The sequence below is a fragment of the Sparus aurata genome, chromosome 11 (genome assembly GCF_900880675.1).
Source record: "Sparus aurata chromosome 11, fSpaAur1.1, whole genome shotgun sequence".
Lineage (NCBI taxonomy): Eukaryota > Metazoa > Chordata > Actinopteri > Spariformes > Sparidae > Sparus > Sparus aurata.
Genome location: NC_044197.1, coordinates 3,383,871 through 3,405,371, shown reverse-complemented (window position 1 = coordinate 3,405,371; position 21,501 = coordinate 3,383,871). Strand labels below are relative to the sequence as shown.

Sequence of the window (21,501 nt, the reverse complement as noted above, 5' to 3'; positions counted from 1 at the left end):
TTTATGACATTCCTGCTTTTAGCTTTATTGTGCTCCTCCAAACTTTCATGATGCTTTCGGCCTTTTATAATTCTGTTTTGCATTGTAAAGCACTTTGTTACCTTTTTAAAGTGCCAGGCCAATAAAGTTTTTATTTTTCTACCTTGATTGATTACATTTCAGCCGAGCGTGATAAAATTCTCAACTTCAGCGACGACTGTGATGAGACTCTAACTCCTGTTTCTATATGATGACAATGACAATGATGATATTATGTGAGAGCCAAAATCACATCGGTACCAGCTCTGATGACATGTCAGGTCCGGGCTGTAATGCCTGTAGACGAAACACTTTTTTGACACTGCAAGTTCTCTAATGAGCGATCATGATTCCACTCACATGGGGCGATAACAGTTCTACCTTTGGGCACTGATGAGGGGAAGTAATGCCATTAATTACCCAAAGCTGTGATGAGATGGTCAATCAAGTCTGACTAATTGAAAGAAAAGTTAAAAGAGAGACACCCATCTTGAGTAAGTGACCCTACGGAGTGTGTAAAGTATCAAAAGTTTCCACTTCTGTGAATCCAAGCAAACTCTTTAACACTTTGAAAACGTCTAAAAAACGTTCTGATTTTTCACACCATTGGATTTAGTCAAATAGATAGATAGATGTGTGAGTTTAATTGAGGGTGTCACTGGCCTTCCATGCCGATCATCAGATAAATAAGCAGAAGACAAGGAGATGTTTAGTAAGTAGACCATCGCCGCCGCCACAATTCAACATTTGACATTGTTGCAACAGTTTCTGGCAGCACTGAATGAGGAAATAAAGTTGGAGCTTGTCCACTAAACAAGACTTTTCTTCAATCGCTTGGTCTATGACGGAGATGTGAAGGCAGATAGAAATAAAAGGCTGCCAGTCTGACAGCGCAGCGAGTCAGCCTTTATTTTCCCCGAGATATAACGCCCGTTGGCAGACAAAACTGCATTATAAAAGCAAGGGTTATAGGGAACCAATCTATATGCTGATGATGTAATTTTTCTATAGCCATTACATTTTGCATCAACATATATGTCACAATGATATGTTACAGCTAAAAAACAGACTTTTTTATTGCCAGTTAGACCAGTAAACAATATATTGTCTACGTTAAAGGCGAAGAAACCATAATGAGATTCGGAAAACATATGAAACATAGCCTTCCTGACTCAATTTCTACAAACCAGCAGGATGTTTTTACCAGTACGCAACCATGACATCTTCGACTTTGATGTTTCTTTCTCACCAGATTTCCATCAAAACGTAGAACGTGTAAAACACCACGAGTTGGCAGGGTCATGGATATCTAATCTGTCGAGGCACCTAACCTGTCTTTTTTAAGTGACTAAATGATGTTGAAAATTGAGGATTGAAGCTTCTTCTGCAGCTACGATGGTTCACTCACTAAATGATTTCAAATTCAAAGTATGTGTTGAGTTAGAGACAGAGAAAAAGTGAAAACAGGATAAGAGAAATGTTACTGTAAGGCTCATTCATATTGATTTAAACACAAATCGGAAATCTATTCAAACTATCACAATGACAGACAAAGAGACCACAAAGAAATACCCACACATACACACACACAGAGCATATATCACTGTGCTGTATCCACAGATTTGGGAGTGTGTATCCCTGTAATGAAGCCCAGCCTTGAGTGAACAGTATACATGCAAGCTCAGCAAAAACCCATCAACACTTTTTCCCAGCCTGTTATTTATTCCTGCTGTTGTTGCTCTTTCTTTTCCGTCCATGGTGGGATACACAAGCTATATTATAGACTATGCAGATGGCCAGTCTTTCCATGAATTTTGACAAAGTCTTGTTGCCCCCAGATGATTTATTCCTCATAGTCCACTGTTCCATCTGCACAGCACTGATAAAGAATGGAAACTTTTTTCTCCATTCTTATTCTTTCGTTTATGACGTTCATGTAGCTGTTTCTTTTTATACTTTATTTTTCCGAGTCAGGATAGAAGGTTCTCAGTCATCCAGGTCATGGTAAGTTCAGGAACTTTATCGTAGACAACCAGACATGTTTCAGTTTCTTGAAGACGTTTCCCCTCTCATCCAAGATGCTTCTTCAATTCTAACTTACTGGAGGGAGTCGCAGGCTTTGAAACTTTGTGTGGGAGTGTCCTTTCAGAGTCGTTAGGGCCAACGCACGTTCCGGTGTGACATAGATGGATTCCTTTTCTCCTCTTTCAAGAAACCGAAACAAGTCCAGTTGCCTACGATACAACACTTAGAAAGACTCTGGTTAGATGAAGTTCAGTCAGTTTGAAAATCAGTTTGATTGATCCTCAGGTCCACACGACATGTTTCTCTGCATCAAATGCAAATCATGGCAGCCTTTGTTCAGTCCAAAGGGTGTTGAAAACACAACTTAAACTGTAGCTGCCAAAATAACTAAGGCAGATGGAGAATAATGTGTTAAAAACAGGTTGGCTTACAAACAACTATCAATCGAATAGCACATTATGGCCTCTGCATGATATCAGGCGATGGAAGTGCTAGCGCCACTTTCTTATTGTCTTTTTATGAGTCAGGGAGAAGGATTACTTTTCCTATTGTGCTTCAGTGAAACTTCAGCTGCCACATATTGATGAGGGTTCTCAGTCATCCAGGTCATGGTAAATCTAAGTGCTATATCATAGGCAACTGGATTCTTTTCAGTTTCTTGGATGAGAGGTGAAACATCTTCAAGAAACTAGAACAAATCCAGTTGCCCACGATATAGCACTTTGAATTCAGCTGTTAAAGTTTCAGCACCACTATCACGGGGCCTTGATCCTGGTTACTTGAGGCCGCGGACTGATGTAGTTACATCACAATTAACACAAGGACTAAAACGCAGTGACTCATGATGACAACAGCTCAACTAATGAATAATCATATATTCATATCATGTTGTTGACTGGGAGGGGCAGAGCAGCACGAAGTGAACACAGCGTCACATATTTTGTATAACAACACCGTGCACTCAAATCACAGACTGCAGATTGTCGACGTATCTGTCCTACAGGTAGATGTCTGCAGGGTCAATAATGAACAAAAGGAGAAATTCATACAGAATAAAGCAGCTATGGACAACAGGTGCTGTGAAAATTACTTATTCACATACAGATAATACAAACTGCCCATGATTCCTGCAAAGACCTTATTTCAGACATTAAACCGAAAACCCATTCTAAAAAAAAAACCTATTGACTTTGAGACAAGGGAATAAGAGGTGCAAAAATGCTGATGGTTTCCGGATTTTAAGACTCATTATTGCTGCACTCTTTCGACACATCCTTTAACTGCGAAGACTCAATTTCCACCGAAATAGCGACAACTAAATTTACACTGCCTCATAGTGGCACTTTTCAAACCATCTCTGCCCTTTCTCTGTCGCACGAAACACAAAAATCCAACACAGACTGGCAAAGTGAAGTTTAAGCTCAGGAAAAGACAACAACCTAATAACGGATATTAGCCTCAATTTGCAGCCTGTCTTCACTCTTTAGTGCTTGTATACTTTTTACAAATTATATTAGTTGCCTATATAATTAACCGGAGACACAAACACAGACTAACGGCATGTCTACACAGGAGGCATTTCAGCCTTGATTCTCAGTCGTCCGTCTCACGCAAGTCTGACAGAACAAATACGCTCCTGTTATAATTAATCCAGGTGTCAACACATGCCACAGAATGGCTCATGATTTATTCAGGCTATGTGCGCATAAACACAACCAAAAGCACATTCTTGTGATTAAAGTCTTCATGCATAGCTACAGTGATTGTGTGGCACTGCCTGAACACCGAGGATCTACAGTCATGTGTAGACACAGGCAGGACTAATGCTGCAGCTCTGCTAACAAACCAACATGTCAACACTCCCAACTCGTCAAATGTGGCAGCTTCTGTCAGTGGTCTAAACTCAAACCTTGACGCTCTACTTACCCCTGGAGCATCCAGGTAGACATCCAGGTAAAGCTTACTGAGAAACTTCAGGAATGTTAGATGTGCAGGTGGACAAAGTCAGATGAGCTTGTTGTCATAGTCAAGTGACCGTGTGGTATAAATGTTAAAACATGCAGTTAATGTTGTGAAATGTCGCAGTTTCCTCCCAACGAGTGAGTCAGACAGCATCCTGTTTACTGATGGCCATTAAGTAATTAGGTAATTTAGCACGAAAAACTTAACTTTGTCTCTTTCCAGGATGTTTGGTGGGTCAGGATCTCAATCACAACACATTATAACAGCATCCATATGATTATAAACTGTCAGCGGGTTTAGATTGACAGGGTGACACCTGGGAAACACCTTGAAAACACACCGATGTCATCATCATGACGTGTACCGTCACGCCTCTTTAGGAGCCGCGGTGCCGGCTTTCTTTGTGAATTACACAGCTGTTCATCTTTAAGGTGCAGATGCTTCACTCTGTGTGAATCACCATCGGAGAATTGGCAATCCACCGCTCCGGAGATGATGCGGCGTGTGTAAAAAACGGCTAGTCTTCTTCAGTGGAAAAATCTCCACTGAGATAGAGATTTCCACAATCAGTGGATATTACACATTATTCTAAAGTTTTCAAAGTCTAGTCTACATATTTGACAAATACTTCAGTAAAAAAATATTCCCTTTAGGTGAAAGTAAACTTCCTAAACATGAGCTGGCGATAAAAACTGCCCGGAAAAACGAACCTTTGTATCACAGAAGTTTTAATTTACCACTATGTCATGTTTCTTCTCCTTGTTGCAGTAAAACCCCTGGCAGTTTGCACTGCATCAACACGGAGCTTGTGTATTATGGCCTAGGATGCTCTTTCTCTCTCCATTTGTATTCACTCCCTGACGCCTGCTCACCCATTCCATCTTCATTTGTTACTCTTATCCCCCACTCTGTGTATCTGCCTCCCCCCCTGCCCTTTTTCTCCCTCCCGCAATCACTTTGTATCAGCAAGAAATCATCTTCATGAGAATAAAATATGCCTCCTCTATATTTCAACGCCCAACGCTGGGACATTGAACATTAGAATAATTTAAACGTAACTGATGCAAATTGCATAATGTCTCAGTTCAGATGTTGTCTCACTTATTATGCGGTGGATTTGCATTCAACTATTCAGCATCGTATTGCAGAGTCTGATGTTATTGGGAAAACCAAGCACAGTGTAACAGATATGGCTGTCATATTGTCACAGTGTTATTTCGGCGAGGGCTGCGTTTCAGTCCACGTACCACATGCATACAAACACCAGCGCGGGAAAAATACAGCAAGATGCAAGTCCGCATGCATGTGTACGCGTAGAACGATACATGTAACCTGGATTAACAAAAAAAAAATATGTATATGTAAGAAAACAAAACATTAATTTTATTAAAACTGCTGTAGGCGTAACATTCACCTCCATTGTCATTGCATGAAAGCTCAGCAGTAATCTCCAGACATGGCAGCAAACAGGAGGATCCTGCTCTCTACGTGTTCATGATCAGACAGCACCGCCTCTTTATGGAGTTCTGTCTTGATCGGATGATGTGGGCATGAGAACCAGAACATTCCCTGCTCTTTTAATGCACGAGGGGGAGGAGAGACATGGATTACTGACCAAAACACAGTGGTTGGTGTCAGAATATGGAGCTTTTTAACACTTTTAATTTCCATTTCTGAGTAAGCCACGCTGCTTTTTCTATTTGAGGATGACGTATGAACTCCCTGATTTCACTACAGTCTCACGTAGTTACATGAATTAGACGTAGAGAATATTTGGCAATCTATATAGCTCATCCACACGGTAAGAAAAGGACTCCTGAAACTAAGAAATATCAAAAAAACAACAAAATATTCAGAAAAGGATAGCTTTAAGAATAAGTGCTGTTGCTATGGCTACATGCAATATATTGTATTACCATTAACGTGAACTATCCGTGATAGCCAATTTCCTGTTTTGCATTATATCCACAGTCCTTAGTCGACACACGTGTGTTTAAAGCATCAAGGGGGGAACCATAATGACATAAAACCCTTAGAATATAAGGCACTTATGTTAATTCACCCACAAATGGCTGATGTAGATAAGTGCGTGTGCTATCATGGCCAGAGAGTCACAGCAATCAGTCACTAAAGCAGCTGATTTCCCTGATTAACACTTCTTTAATGAGAAGAGGAAGTAATCAGTGAAATGAGCTGCATTGACATGGCAGCAGATGAGAACCTTTAGACTCGTGGGTCATGCTGGGAAAATGTTCAGAATCGGAGCGACGGGAGACGCACTGTACATCTGCAGGGGGTGATATTCATGAAACACCTCAACTTTAATCAGGTGCACTTTGTATTTTATGCTTTTAATTCTCTTCCCTCCACATCTTTCACAAATTTTATCAGTCAAAAAAAAAAAAAAGAAAGAAAGCTAGGTGTTACCTTCAGCCAGCCGGCCTCCTCCTGAAGGCTGGCACCAAAGGAACTTTACTCCCACTAAACAGTTTTTTGAGGGTTAGATAAAAAGGACCTGTAGAAAACACACATTTTTCCCATTTATCATTTCATCATTGGACATTGGAGTACCACCGGCCACCCAGAGTTCAGCCTCCCTCACCACTCTGCTAATCCTGTAGCGTTTTGATCTCCTGGATGTGCTTTTTAATTGACCAATAAAATATTAAAAAGCAGTAAAAACTGTTAAATCAGCACTATAGTTTCCTGTTTACACATCCAGCAGAAGCAAAGCAATATTAGCATTCATTTAGTGTCATGTTTCATTCCCTACCCACATATCTGTTTATACTATACTTTACTAATTCTCCTACATTCACTATGCTTTTAACTCTGCCTGGCTCTCCACCCAATCCTGAGAAATATCCGTCTCTTTAGCTTGATAAATGCTGCACTATGTTCACCAGCTAGTCACTAACATTTTCCATCTAGTAATGAACTTTATTGTCGTAAAACTGGGTAAGGGTTATACAACTGGCTACCTGCTGCAGCTGGATAATTCCGAAACAGTCAGTGGAAATACACTAAAGTGTTTGGTTGAGTTGCACCATTTAAGATTCAGTTCACATACAGTATATCCTATAATGAACCCAGTCACCAAATTGAACCAATGTCTTCACATTTTCCTCCATTATCCAGCAGAGTACATTGTGCCACCCTCATATTGGAGGCACCAACATTAACTCGTTATAAATAAATGGCAAATATAATTTCTTCAAGGCCATATATGTCTCAATAATCCTCATTCCCCTGAGAAACAAGCCGTTTTAGTGGCGAGGACTCTGTGAGAAATGCAGCCGAGCACAGCGGGTGAGAATTAACTATAGCTCTGCCTCAGTGATTAGTGTCTGAAGCAGCTCTCACTCCATAAAACCCCCCAATGACTTTACCGAGACATGACTCTGGTGAACAAGCACTCCTACGTACAGCTGCTCTCCCTCCGCAATTCGTTTCCAGGTAGCTCAGCTTTCTCACACAAAACTCCTGAAATCCCTCTCTTTTACCGAGTTCCACAAAGAGTTCAGCTCATCTGAAAGTCTTTGAAATGTCAGAATAAATTAAAGTTTTTCACTTAAAACTGGACAAAGTAAATTAGCGGTGTAATCAGCTGGCAAGCGAAAAGCTGAAGCAGAACAAACAGTTTTCGACTTTGGGGCTCCAGGCCAGGCTATGTTCAGTTATTCTGTGTTTTCTTTCATTATTTTTAACTGTATTCAACACTTCAAATCCCCACAGAGCTGTACACATGCATACATCAATGTCTGTTTCTCTCTTTAATGATGAAAGTTGTTCAAAACGCAGTTAAACACCCAAACACTTTGTGTTCAGTTTTGTACACCTTTATTTACCACCTGACGACTTGACAAAGGCACACAAGTCAAGTATCCCGAAATTGTGGGTAATTTCAGCCTGGCTGGTACAGCGTGGTAGCTTTATAATTACTGTAATCTTCACGCTGCACAAGGATTTAATTGTGACTGACTTGTTGAGCTTTTTATACTCGCAAGATTCCCCCAAAACTATTTTTGTCAGTTTGGTTATGGAATGACTGTTTAAGGCTTTTTGATTCTTTGAGTCTTTTAGATATGCGGTGACTCATATTTTGCATATGGAGTTAGTTATTTTTTTTAGTTTGGAAGACATGAATGAGGTTTTTCAAACACACAGAAGAGGAACTGGTGGTGCCGGCCAGCTTGTCACTTTGGCACCAGCCACATCCTCAGTGTTTGATGAAGGGGACCGAGAGCGCCCTTATATTATGCAGGTTTTACATTCCTAGTTGAAAGCATAAACATAAGAAGTAGTCAGCATTGGCAGAGATAGCTACTGGTTCTAAAAGAGGACAATGAAAAGAGCACCATCTGCAAAGAAACTACACAAAATTGGGGTTAACTATATAATATGTAACAGTGTGTGTGTGTCTGTTTGTTTGTCTGCCCACTTGTTTGCGTGTGTCAACATGGCAAAATGTAGTCCTACATTTCCTACTGTGTAGTAGTCCTACTGATTATATGTCCTTCTGTGGACAGATGTGATAGCTCACAACCATGTAAGATAGTCAAGAAACTTTACAGGTGTCTAGTTGCGATCAAAGGTCAAGTTTGAAGATTGGTGTGGTCCAACCCATGAAACATAAAACAACAACACGTTCATTGCAGTGGCGGGTTCATTCAGTCACCTGTCGCTTTAACTCCCAGGAGTGAGTCAGAGAGCGAGGACAGAAGTGGGCGAACATGATTAAACTTAATGTGAATAAAAATTGATGGTTAAATATATTACCACTTCCCTAATTATTTTTGCCTGAGTCACGTCAGATATGATCATCAGCCATGGTGGCTCTCTGACAATGATCCCACTCTACTTTGATTGAGAGAGCCCAAGAGCCAAAATGACGTACGTATTGTGCATTTAAACAGACCTGTTTCACACAGCTGGCATTCTAGCTAACTTCTTATCTATCTAAATATCTACATATAAAAATAGATTTCTACTTTTGCAAAACTGTGAAGAAACAATTTAAGATCAAATGTAGCAGTAACTTTGAGTAGAAATCTCAAGACAAATCTCCAAAGTGTGTTTATTAGTCCTACTGAAACATATAATTGAAGAAACAACGCCGCTCTAAATAGACAACAAGCGGGTAGAAGCTATAGCAAGTTTCAGCTTCACCATCCATCTTGTCACAGGTCAAGTGAGGTCCGTGTCATGATGCATTCGTAGCCAAGAGAGTACCTCTTCAGAAGAAAATCAGGGAACAAACAAAGAATTCACAGCAGAAACACTCCAAGCATAACAGATAGTGATCCATGAAGCTTGTTGTCCTGGCGCCAGCACAGCAAGATATACATCATCCAGATAAAGCTGTATAAACTAGATAAAGATCCGTCACCCCAAGACATCAGCCGGCAGGAATCAGTAGCAATTACATCCCAGCGCTTAAGAAAAAAAGCATCTCAAGGATTACCTCCTAAAAGCACTCTGTAAAAACTCTCAAACTGAATGACCATTGTTCACATTTGAGATATGTGTGGGACTATATGCAGAGAAACAAAAATACACTTCCCTATAGATGCATAGATGTTATTACAGTAGTATAATTAGCTGTATAGATAAGCATTAGACGGGCCAAGATACTAGCAGGGGGAAACCATCTTCTAGGGATTTGAACTTAATCCAGTTTCTCTCAGAGTAACTCTCCATTCTTGCACACCTCTTTGAAGTGTAAATTGAAAAACAATTGGATTCATAAAGTTTCTACGGTGACAAGTTTGCTATGTTTTACTTTGACATCCCCATGAGGGAAAACAAAAACAACATTATAGACCATTTGGCTAAGAAACAAGGAAGAGAGTTAAATGTACACTAACAAGCAGAAGTCATCTATCTGCCTTAAGCACAGTCTTCATGTTCCAAACAATATACATGTTGATTGTTATTTGTTGAATATGGAGCAATTATTTAATCAATCCTGTCATGAGAATCCCACAAACCAAACAGCAATGTATTCAGTCTGAGATATTTCCCCTGTACAGTCACATAGAGCTGTTAAAATATGCTCAGCAACTGCCATCGCCTCCTTTGTCTGCTTCTCTTAGGTCTTTCTCTGACTGCAGAGCTCCTTTTATGTGTCTCTTTCACTTTGTCTGCCACTCTCTAGCTCTCACATTTGCTTCTCTTCTCCAAGACTCAATACAAAGTAACTCAGTCAGCTTTATTTCTCAGTTGTCTGTGCCTGATAACGTAAATAGAATTATCAAGCCAGAAGGAAAACCTGAAGGTCTGAATGCAGAGGAACATGTGTTGTTGGCTGAATGGGGGAGTCAACTCCTGAGAGCTTCTGGCAGAATTAATCCATGAGCATCCATTCATTAAACCCTTTCCAAAGGTCCCTGCATAACATTATTTGCCTTCAAATCTCCCACTTATATAAACAGAGTACAGCCGTAACTCGTGACTGCCATCCCAGAGAATTCATAAACGGTAAATCCATGTGAACATGTGAAAAGGTCATTTTAAAAAATTGGATTTGTATTTGTGCGGCTGTATGAGATGCAAAAGGGGTGTGACAAAAAGTCAGGGAAACACTTAAACCCTGACTCTAATTAGCATTAATAAATGGTAAATTAACAGTAAATTACACTTTAATTAATAGTTATTTCACTGTTAACAATAAAAGGCTTTATGAACCATTTATTAAGCAGTTGAAAGCTTTATAAACATCAGCTGCAACTTTTTAATGGCCATCCAAATAATGTTTAAAGAATAACTACACTGTATTTATTGATCATTTGAAAAATAATAAAATCATCAGTTGCAACATGAAACAATTGATTTATAAATGGTTAATAAAGCATTTCTGTGTTAAAAGTGAAAAAAGTATTTCCTAAAGCTTAATTGACATACATGTACCATATATTAATGATGGTTATTATAAAGTGTTACCAAATTCCATATTTGACAACCTTGCAGATAGCACTTGCTACGCTGCTAAATAATGGTAATGAATGCAACTCACTTTTGAAAAAAATGTGCATATGATTGATTTTCAGGCTTATAGACTGGATAGTTTAATTATATTAAAATCACATCACAGTTTTGACTGAGAAGTGCTCTACTGCTTCACTGCACAAAGGAAATAATGTTTGTTTGGAGGTCATATGGTCTCGTGACCAAAACCACAAAATCACCTCGTATTGCTGCTTGATTGTATGTTTCAGTTGGATCTCATATATAATTATCTAATTTAACCCTTACATTTATGAAAATGAGGCTAATTGTAGAGTAAAGGTCAAGTAAAGGCCACTATTATTCAAGGTTTAAAAGTAATATTAGGATGTATATTTCAACATCTCAACAGAGCAGACTGAGGCCACTGCTATATGTAATAGTATAAGTGGGTGTATGCTAGTTATGAATGGGTGGGTGGGTTGTTTCTGGCACCTAGAAATATAAATATGAGAAAATAAATAATGAAAATTGTGGAAAAACTCAGAGAGGCAAACCATGGTGACATGATTGTCTCAGTTCAGTAGCAAAGCCAGTTATCTCACAGAGGCACATATACCCGGGGATCCCATGATCCTTTGGCTTGGAGAAGGCAGTGTTCAGGTTGACAGAGGTTTGTATCAGCATTGGAAAAAAAGATTTACTACCTTGTGGAGAGACGTTATCGCTCAATTCCACTTTCACTCTAGCATCATCATCTCTTTTACTTCCTCTTTGTAAATAAATAGATGTGTGCCTGGCTAGATTTTTTTTAAACTCTTGATTATGTTGAACTAAGAGTCCGGGGAGCTACATTGGACAACATTGTTCTGCTCATCCAACAAATCCTCTTTTCTCCTCAAACTTAGTGTCTCTCTATCCTACTTTTAATGTCTTCATAACCAGTATGCAATTTCTCATGTCTCTCTCACTGTATCAACAAACCTACACTGTCACTGTATGACAAACCTACATTTTAAACCATAAATCTGGTCGTTGACTGTTTCTTTATGGTTGAGATTTGGTTAGGTTTAGGCAATGGAAATCACTTGGTTAAGGTTCACGGACAGATTCTGGTCATGATTATATAAACTAAGATTGTTGGAAGACACCACGATGTGAATGGCCTCTAATGTCATAGCTGGACACTAACATGATGGTCTGTATGGTCATTGTTTGGTTAGGTTTGGACGACTAAAAAGCACGTGTGTTCAGGTTAAGGAAATATTGTGGCCATGATTATAAGAAACCAATGTTAACTGTTGGTCACAGACAGGAAGCAGCCTGAAGGCTACATGTGAAGCCAACACTGACTGCGGGTAAAAGATGGGATGTAAAGAGACTTCAGGGCCAAAGTTGGACATTTAGTCTCTATTATTGAGGTTTAATAGAGGTGAGTCAACTTAATCTACTTGGTCAAGGTTCGAGAAAGACTCTGGTCCAAAGGAACCAGTATGGCCATTTGAAAAAATCCTGGAAACCGACAACATCAGCCATTTCAGCAGGTGCAATCTATTCACATTCAAGCGATAAAGCCATATAGCAGCCGCAGTAATTCTGACAGGAGCATGAAAAAGGTTGAGGTGATGTGTCTGTAGAAAAGGTTGGGAGGGTGCGTCAGGAAAACATTGGCCTTTGACACTGAAGTCTGCTGTTCATGTTCTGTTTCCAGCTGATAATGTTCCCTAACATTAGGGAAGTTTTTATTCTGATCCAAACTAAGATCATTCCCTAAAAGTAACCAAGATGTTTTTGTCCCCGAACCTCACCAAACCTTAGCCATAAAATTGTAAATAATATTACATCAATTTATCAAACAGTAATGTGTTAGGGTTTTGGAAGGGACAAACAAATGATGTCCAGCAGATCAGAACATTTTATTTGGAGGTCTTGGACTGAACACAAGGTCTGACGTGTCAAAGTCGGATGTTTTGTCACTATTGTTTGAGTTTGCTTAGGTTTAGGTAAAACAGTTGAGCTGAGGTTGGGGAACAGATTTAAACACATTCCAGTGTTGGCTGTTTGTACAAGACAAGATGTGAACATTGGTCTATTTAGTTTGACTCTTTGTTAAGGAGATGTGCTTGGTTGAAGGACTTATAACAAGGAACAAGACACTCTGTCTTTGCGGTTAAGTTGTTTGTTTTTGGTTCGGTGGAGGTTAAGTAAAATCAGGGCCAGTGTTATCAGAAAAAAATGCCTCATGTCTTCTGTTCAACATCCATTCTGCAAGATATTACCTTGACATTTAAGCCTTGTTTTGTGCTTGTGTTTTCATTTAACAAGCAACCACTCTCTTTCCCCGTGAAGCCAGCGTAAGTTGTAAAGGGCTCTTGAGTAGGTGGATCTGCAAGTCACAGACCACTTACGGCATTTATTTTCACATTCTGTACACACCAAAAGCACAATTCTTTCAGCAAGCTTACCTCTGAATAGCATCTATCTTGTTGGCTGTGATTCCTCTCAGCAGCTCCTCCAGCAGGTCTGAGCTGTCAGATGGGGGTACAGGTGGTTTGACAGCAGGTGTGTGAGTGAACCAGCCAATCAGTAGACCGAGGACAAAAAGCCCCATCCCTGCCAAGAAGTACCTACGAGTGGAGTGGATGGTGTTTGATTAGAATTAAGGCCTGAAAAAACTAGTAAGATGATCCCGAAAAAGCTTAAAGTAGACTTTATGTTTAGAGTTACGTAAGGTCACATCATGCATTACTTATGCTTAAAATGTCCGATTTGGTGACACCAGCTATTTCTAACTCTGTTGTACAAGCTCACCAAAATATATATACAAGTTGTACATAAGACCCTCCAGTGCCTGCAGCAGGGAATATCTGATTTGAGTTCGACAACTCAAGTCCTTGAATTACCTGAGCAGGAAACAGTGGAGTCGTCGTTGCCCTTTATGGCCCGGAGCCCTGGTGAAGTGGGAGATGTAGTTGGGATCTTCCTGCAGTCGTTCAAATCGTCCATGTGGTGAGACTGAGACAGACGGCTGGATGGGTTCCATCAGCTCAGGGTCAGGGTCAGGGCCGGGGTCGGAACACCCTGATAGTGAGCAGCGAGAAATAAGAATAAAAGCAAAAAGCAAATAATCCAGCTAAATCAGTGAAATGATGTATGTAATTTCTGCTGCTATAGGTCTAGGAGACAAAGGTAGCATGGGATGTGTCATCTTTATTGTTCAACAACCACCATTGCTGATGAAAATCTATCTGACGTGATTCAGGCAGGAAAGTTCACAGATGAGGTCAAGCATCATCATAAGCTTGGTGTCGGCAATCAATAATGCACGTATTCACCTTTTAATAGTCCAATCTCTTCAGTATTTGCTACAGGTTTTATAGACAGTACACTTTTTCGTATTTTTCATAGCATGTAGACCGTTCCAGTCTTAGAATATGTGTACATTTCTCCATATATTGCAATTCTTTCCAACCAATTTCTCTAGGTGGGGAGGTCTTCTTTATACCATTTCCTTGTAATAGCTTTTTTTGATGCCACTAGAAGTATTTTAACCAGGTAAGTGTCTTTGCTGCCAATGCGTTCCTGCGTTAAATTTTCCAACTATAACACATCACCAGTCTTGGGTGGTTCATTTCCTAGAATTACTTTCAACCCATTCCATACATCAGCCCAGTACTTATTTATTTTCACAGGGTGCCAGAAAATATGAAAATGATCAGCACTATGCTCCCCACACAGTCTCCAGCTGAGCTGTGGGACACATGGTAGCCCTCTTTTCAATTTGTGTGTGATGAAATATCTGACCATGTTTTTCCAACAAAATGTTCTGCAACATCTTGAGCTGGTAGTTGTGTATTACATATATTATCCCGTTCTTCTCTCTTTAGTTCTTTTTCCCATTCATCTCTAATATACAGAGTTTAAGTATTTTTACTTCTCACCATACCTTAGTATGATACTCATATTACTCTTTTGGATAAGTTTTTGCATGTATTGCACAGAGTTGTGGTAATTCCATTCAGTTCACCAGGTAAATCCGGCTTTACCTATGTATTACTATAATATCTAATATAATACAATTTTTTCTCTTAAAGATAAAATATCAGTTGCTGTGAAGTTAAAATGTGCATAAATAAAGATAAATAAGATATTAAAATTATATAAATAATTTCTGTTTAAAATGTGTGACTTTAAAATATAATTTCATGAGTTCTGAATGTTTTAAGAAGTTAAAAAAAGAAATTCTTCTTATGAGTTCATGACCTTTAAGAGTTTTGCACTTCCGGGTTGACCGGAGCGTGAGGAAGAAGGAGCCCAGAGTTAATGGCGGGGAGCAGCTAACAGAGGACTGTGGGTGTCGTCAGTGTCGCGTTTTATCACTAACGCACTGTTAACTGTTATCAGACGACGTGCTGTGAGTGTGTGAGTTGGACTCTCCATCGCAGTCGCGGTGTTTGTGTTTATTGGACACGAAGCAAGTTCGGCTAAGATAGCTGGCAGGAGCTAGGCTAGCGAGCCGGTGGTAAAAGGGTTACGCTTAAATAGTCTCACTTCTAAACACATAAAAAAAAATTCTCTTTAATTTGAATAAAAATGTTTGGTTTCTCCTTTTTCAGTTATTGTGCCAATTATTGATATAAGTGATATATAACCCGCAGTTAATATTGATTAATACTGTACGAGTCACAGAATTCTTGGGGTAGCAAAACAAACTATTGATTTAAAACAGAAGTCAGGTTAAATTTAACTTTTTCCATCATCCTGTAAGCAACAGAGAACTGTTTTAATGCAACACAAACATGAGACTGGTGCACAGTGAAAGGGAGTCGTTATCAAGCTGAGAAGTTGGAAGTGTGACGGTTGTTCCTCGGTTGTCCCGTGACTTTCAACTGAGTGCCATCTTCAGGATGAAGTTTTAACAGATCAATGCTTTGGTTATTTAAACATGGAAAACATTGTACCTGCTAAACATCAACATGTTAGGATTGTAACTCTGAGTAAGTTTGTTTGACAACGTTAGTATTTTCGCTAGGCCCAGCCTTACAGAGCTGACAGCATGGCTGTTCCAATATTGTGATCATCACGATCAAGACAAAAGATACATAAATCACTGTGTTCTTAGTGTCTATGGACCCAACATACATCTGGGTTTGTTTATAACTTACTAACAGACTTCAAATTTAATTTAATGGTGAAAACAAACTGTAAATGGGAAATGGAATAGAAAAAGTAATGCTCATTTTTGGAACGATCAGCCCATTTTCTTGAGAAGGCATTTGTGAGGATAGAAAACTGCCACTGATACAGAACTCCAGGCACAATTCAAAACAGAGTCCTTCAAAGCTGAGGAACTCAAGTCTAGCTTAAGGGTACTTATGAAGTTTCTCACTTGTGCAGCTCCTGGTAGTGGCAAACTTCTCACATTAAATACAGTATATATTTTTTCTCAGTGACAGGTTGTTTCAAGGTATGTGTAAGAGTTTCTGCAGGATTTCTCTGCAAAAATACCTTTTTAAGATCATCAAAAGCATGAGAAGGATACTTGTTTTGGCATGCTGAAACAAATCTACAAACTTCAAGTTACAATTACAAAAAGAACACTGGATTATGTTTTTTTTGTAAGCATGTGAAAGTCATGCATCAGATAAGATCATACACATACGCATACTGAATCTGACGTGAAACGGCTGTGTAAACAAGCCTGTCCTTATTACAATTAAGGCAGATCACATTAGCACATGTCACAAAGCAGAAGTAAACAATATAAATGAGATGTATTATTGTTAGCCAAGACGATCTGAGTAAATACTTTTTACTCCTGAAATTCCTGTGTTGCTTGACAGCAATGAGCCGCAGGATGCTCATTAATGTAGGAAAATGTTTTATAAATAATTCACAAATTCATCATGTTAACTGTCCTGCCATCAATCAGACATTATTCATTTACATTAAATATGAGCTGTAATTGTCCTGTAAGTAGAGAATACTAATCACCTCCTCGTAAACACATCATGTTGCTTTAAGTGGGACCAGCTGCATGACATGACACACTGTGATATGCATCTTTATGTAATATAAGATGTAAATAGGCTGTTGTATTGCAATTACCTGTTCACAAAGGAATTCAGATTAGAGAGTAGTTACAAATTGTGTTTTAACTGCGCTGCCAATGAATGTCAAAGTCAAATCTAGGATCTGCTGGTCACCATGACAGCTGATGTGGGCATTTCAACCTTGACTGTCTCAGGGGTTTTAGGAAATTGTGAGTGTTCACCAGATCCTACCTGATCTCTGGCAGTCTACATGTTGCATCTGCATGCGGTCCATGCTGGGTCCTGGTTCCTGCAGCTCCTCCTTGTCCAGGTCCCAGTCCAGATCCAGACCTCCAGAGCAGTGGAGGACTTCACCGACCAGTGGCCCACCCTGGGCGTCACACACCTTCCTGTATGCCATGATGTCACCTAGATTTCAAACACATCAAATTGTCATTAAATTTTCCCCATGCCCAATTCAGTACTAAACATTAGCCCATTTTCAGCTAAATGTCCCAGGAAAAAGTTTCATAAAAACCTTCTGGGGTTATAAAAAAGTGGGTAAAGTACAGGCTATTGGAAACCTTTGCATGTATTGAATGCTCAACACAGAGGGTTGCCAGTTGACGTCCATTGCATTGGGGCAAATGTTAAATCAGTAAAACTTCTGTGTCAGACAAAGATTTTTTCCCTTTGGTTAAAATACATATATTGACTGTATAGGTTACCTTACAAACACATGTATCATAGCTTAAAAACAAATGCATTTTGACCTAGTCTATTTGGATGGTGTGAATGAGCCATTCATCTATTTGCCAGCTCAGCCTCTTCTAGCTTTTATTACTACTGCATTACAGGGGCGACTGCAGAAATGAAGTAAGAGGGCTAACAACAGCATCATAATTAGAAGCGTATGGCCACTTTTAGGCTGCCGTATTAGATGCGTTGGGGGTTTGAGCAGGCTGATATGCACTGGCCCCAGTTGAAAACAACCATAGAATCAACGCATCCTCAGCAGAGAAGATTTTACTCCTACTCGAGAGATTTCACCAGACACAAGCTCAACGACATAAAACAAAGATGATGGAACAGCTGTCAACTTTCCATACCCAAATTTAACAGATCTAACCATTACATTCCAATACACCACTTACTGAGTGCCTATAATCAGCATAAGGCATGAAGACATTTGGGATCCCTACTGAGACCTCTCTGTAGTTAACACAGGCAGAGAGTGCAGAAAGCCTGGTACAAGCCACCTGGGTCAGATTAAAACCGCTCATTTGACTCAAGGTAATGGATGTTACGTGAGTGCTGGATATAGACGAAAATGTGATAACTGTGGTTAAAAGCTATTTGGGCTAAGTTACTGACCGGAGCCTCTCAGCACACAATTATAAAGACTAAAAGCACCGCAGGGTGCTGTGATGCATTTACACATACTAATGTGACTGAGAGATCGCAAGCTAGAGTTGAGTAGTGGATCTGAGCGTGTGTGTGTGTGTGTGTTGCCCAGTTAAACCAGCTCTACCTTCACTATAGCTGCTACACAGCTTCGATTAAACCTCACCATGGGATCACATGCATGAAGACGTGTGTGCGTGTGCCCGTGCATGCGTTTGACATCTGCGATCCGACTGGAGATCAGCTATATAAAACCTCCCAGCTCGTGTCTTTGGTATGTCATTAAGTTTAACAGTCCCTTTTACACCCTCCATCATCAAAGTCCACCGAGAATGGGCAAATGAACTGCCCAGTCAATAACCACTTGGGATAGAATAATAAAAAAAAAAAAAAAAACATTTAAATAAAATCAAACTCCCCAAAAATGCAGTCAAACTTATAGGCCATTATTCATTGAAAACTTTTCACTTTACTGGATACTTTATTCTTCAAATGATTACTGGTTCAAACCACCTGGATTCCAGTTGAGAGAAATGGAGACATGAGCAGAAAAATCACTAAGTGCTTATAACGTAGTAACCATTGAATAATACTGAAACAACTCCTTTATAGAAGGTAGACGTGTGTGTGTCATATGACGTACAGTTCTGGTTGTGGACACTATATGAAAATCAATAAACACAACAGACCGTTTACAAGGATGACTCATTTAAAGCGCACCCCAATGACCCAGAGACTTTCCATTGCCATCCTAGCTATAAAAAAAAGTGAAATGCGTCATGTTTTTCCAGGACTATGACATCGAAGACCAAATTGGCACATGCTGCATTCAGGTCTAGGCTGTTTATGTAACCACGATAACGACGAACGTAAAGCCAGTGTTGATGCTTTAGTTGCCAGGAGTGGATATTATATTATTACTGGGCAGTGCTTCCTTCAACCTCCAGCTAATTTCAGCAGCAGTTGAGTAGCTTTCCGTAAATCGCGAACACACAAGTACACTTATATCTGTACTTCATGACTGTAAGGTTGTAGAATTTGTGTGGCATTATATGGATACAACTGTTGAACACGGTAATTGGAAAATATTACGCTTTATATTTCAGACTCACATAAAGGATATTCTATAACATTTTATTGTAGAACTGTTTGTTACTTGTGTTAATGATCTTCCCAGTCTCACCCCTGGTTTCCATTGGGTGCGTGTCTTTAATGATTCGTGTAGGACGCTGTTTTGTTCCATTCACCACGCGACTGCACAACCCACCGCGAGCCTTACAGAAGCAGAGCGTGCCACCAGTTGATCCAGTAGATTTTTGATGATTTTTGATGATTTTTGTGCCTCCAACATGTCCCGGTAGAATCTAGGTGTCATACCCGAAACCAGAGAGTAATCTTTATGTGATGCTGTTGAATGTTGGTCAATCGGTCATGATTCTACATCACTTCGGCTCAGAATAGGTTGCAGATGCCTGAGTGACTGCAGAATTGACAGAGTAGCCCCTTTTTATTTTTTAGGATTCCAGATTCAAGAGAGATTGAGATGGAAAGAGGAGACACTGGGGGAAAGAGGAGCACAGCTGGAGACAATTAGAGGAAGAGTCCTGGAGAGAAGGGGAAGAGAGGCACAGTGAGGAAAGACGACATAGAGGCAGTGACAGACACACAAAGCCAAATAGTTGAAAAACAGGAAGGCAGGAAAGAAGAGGCAGAGTGTTTATAGATGAAGGGGAGTGGGTAAAAAGCAGAGAGAAGAGGTCTGGGAGTTCCCTGGCATCAATCTTCAATGCTTCACCACACTTTCATTACTTCCAGCTCAATGCAGATGAAGGATCCTCTCAGTAAAATAGAACAGAAGTTCATTTAACTGCTGACCTCCTGTTACAGCCACACACACTTCAGTGGGATTTTAGCCTGATACCTTTCACTGCTGGAGAGTGAAAGCCGTGTAACTAGATTCTCTTTCCTTTCTTTTTTTCCTTGTATGTACAGGCCGTTTGACTTCAGTACCCAATGTGCTCTTTAGATTTCAGAGAAGCAATTCATTAAAGATTAGACGGTTGCTTTGTGAAATATAGTTTGCCTTAGCCAATTTGACTTTTGCACTTTCTCTTGGTTTTTCCTTGGTAAAGAAATAGTGCAGCAGTTGGAATAGTCCCACTTAAAGTATTGTCCTCTTATGGTACATTTCCTGATCACGTGAAAGTCACCAATAGTGGTCCAAATGCCACGAGTTGCAAAATACGAACAATGAGTTAGGAGGTTGAGTCCACTGCTCAGCCACTACAACAACAATATTATAGATGTGTGATAGAGAGATCCATATAGCAGTGTCTATAATCAAAAACTCTTCTTGAGCCCACCCAAACATGCAATGCTAAGTTATCTTATACAGAGAAAATAAACATGAATACACGTGGTTATCGATGCTGATTCTTCACCAACAGCCACCTGATAGCCACCGCTTAACTTTCCCCACCAATGATGATGCATTTTGTCAACTGCACTTCCCTGTATCTCAGTCTGTCGCCCAGTCAAATAATGTCGCCCTCCTGTTAGAATTGTGTTTTTCTGTAATGCACCGGCAGCACAAATACATGAAGACAAGCACATTTCAACTACTGTCTCTCAGTTGTGATTTACTTTTTAATTGTTTCATGACCTCTGCGAAGGAGTTTCTGTTTTCACCCGTGTTCATTTGTTGGTTAGTTTCTCAGCAATATTACACAGAAACTGTTAAACAGATTTGCTTGAACTTGGGGAATGCTCTCCGCCCAGAGTAGTGACTGATCCAAGGACCATGGCTGAGGTTAACGCTCTTCTGATTGCCAATCTTTTACAAAAATGTTCCAACCTTTTACTTCAGTATTTGTACATTTATACTTAATATTCAAAGTGGTGCAGTGGATCGTAGATGTTCTGCACTGTGTAGTTGATTGCTGTATCGATATTTTTCACGCAAACATGACAACAATAAAGGAAACACAGGATCGCTACGGTGTGAAAAAAAAATAGCCTCATCAAGTATGTACTTCATGTAATGAGTCATAAAAGCCTCCATTATATGCAGTTGCAGATCAAAGCATTTTTTTTTTTTTTCTTAAATAGCAGTCAT

General features: G+C 39.7%; 1 protein-coding gene across 9 annotated transcripts in view; it reads right to left on the bottom strand.

The window, feature by feature from the left end:
- naaladl2 (N-acetylated alpha-linked acidic dipeptidase like 2) overlaps positions 1–21,501 on the bottom strand; it is a 422,647-nt gene that overhangs the window by 240,119 nt on the left and 161,027 nt on the right. For all 9 annotated transcript variants that reach the window (XM_030432206.1, XM_030432202.1, XM_030432201.1 and 6 more), the window contains 3 exons: positions 17,235–17,411; positions 13,854–14,031; positions 13,416–13,577 (listed from right to left, as the gene is read on the bottom strand). In XM_030432206.1, the coding sequence (XP_030288066.1) occupies positions 13,416–13,577; positions 13,854–14,031; positions 17,235–17,403 (509 nt within the window). In that variant the 5' untranslated portion in view covers positions 17,404–17,411. The remainder of the gene's footprint in view (positions 1–13,415; positions 13,578–13,853; positions 14,032–17,234; positions 17,412–21,501) is intronic.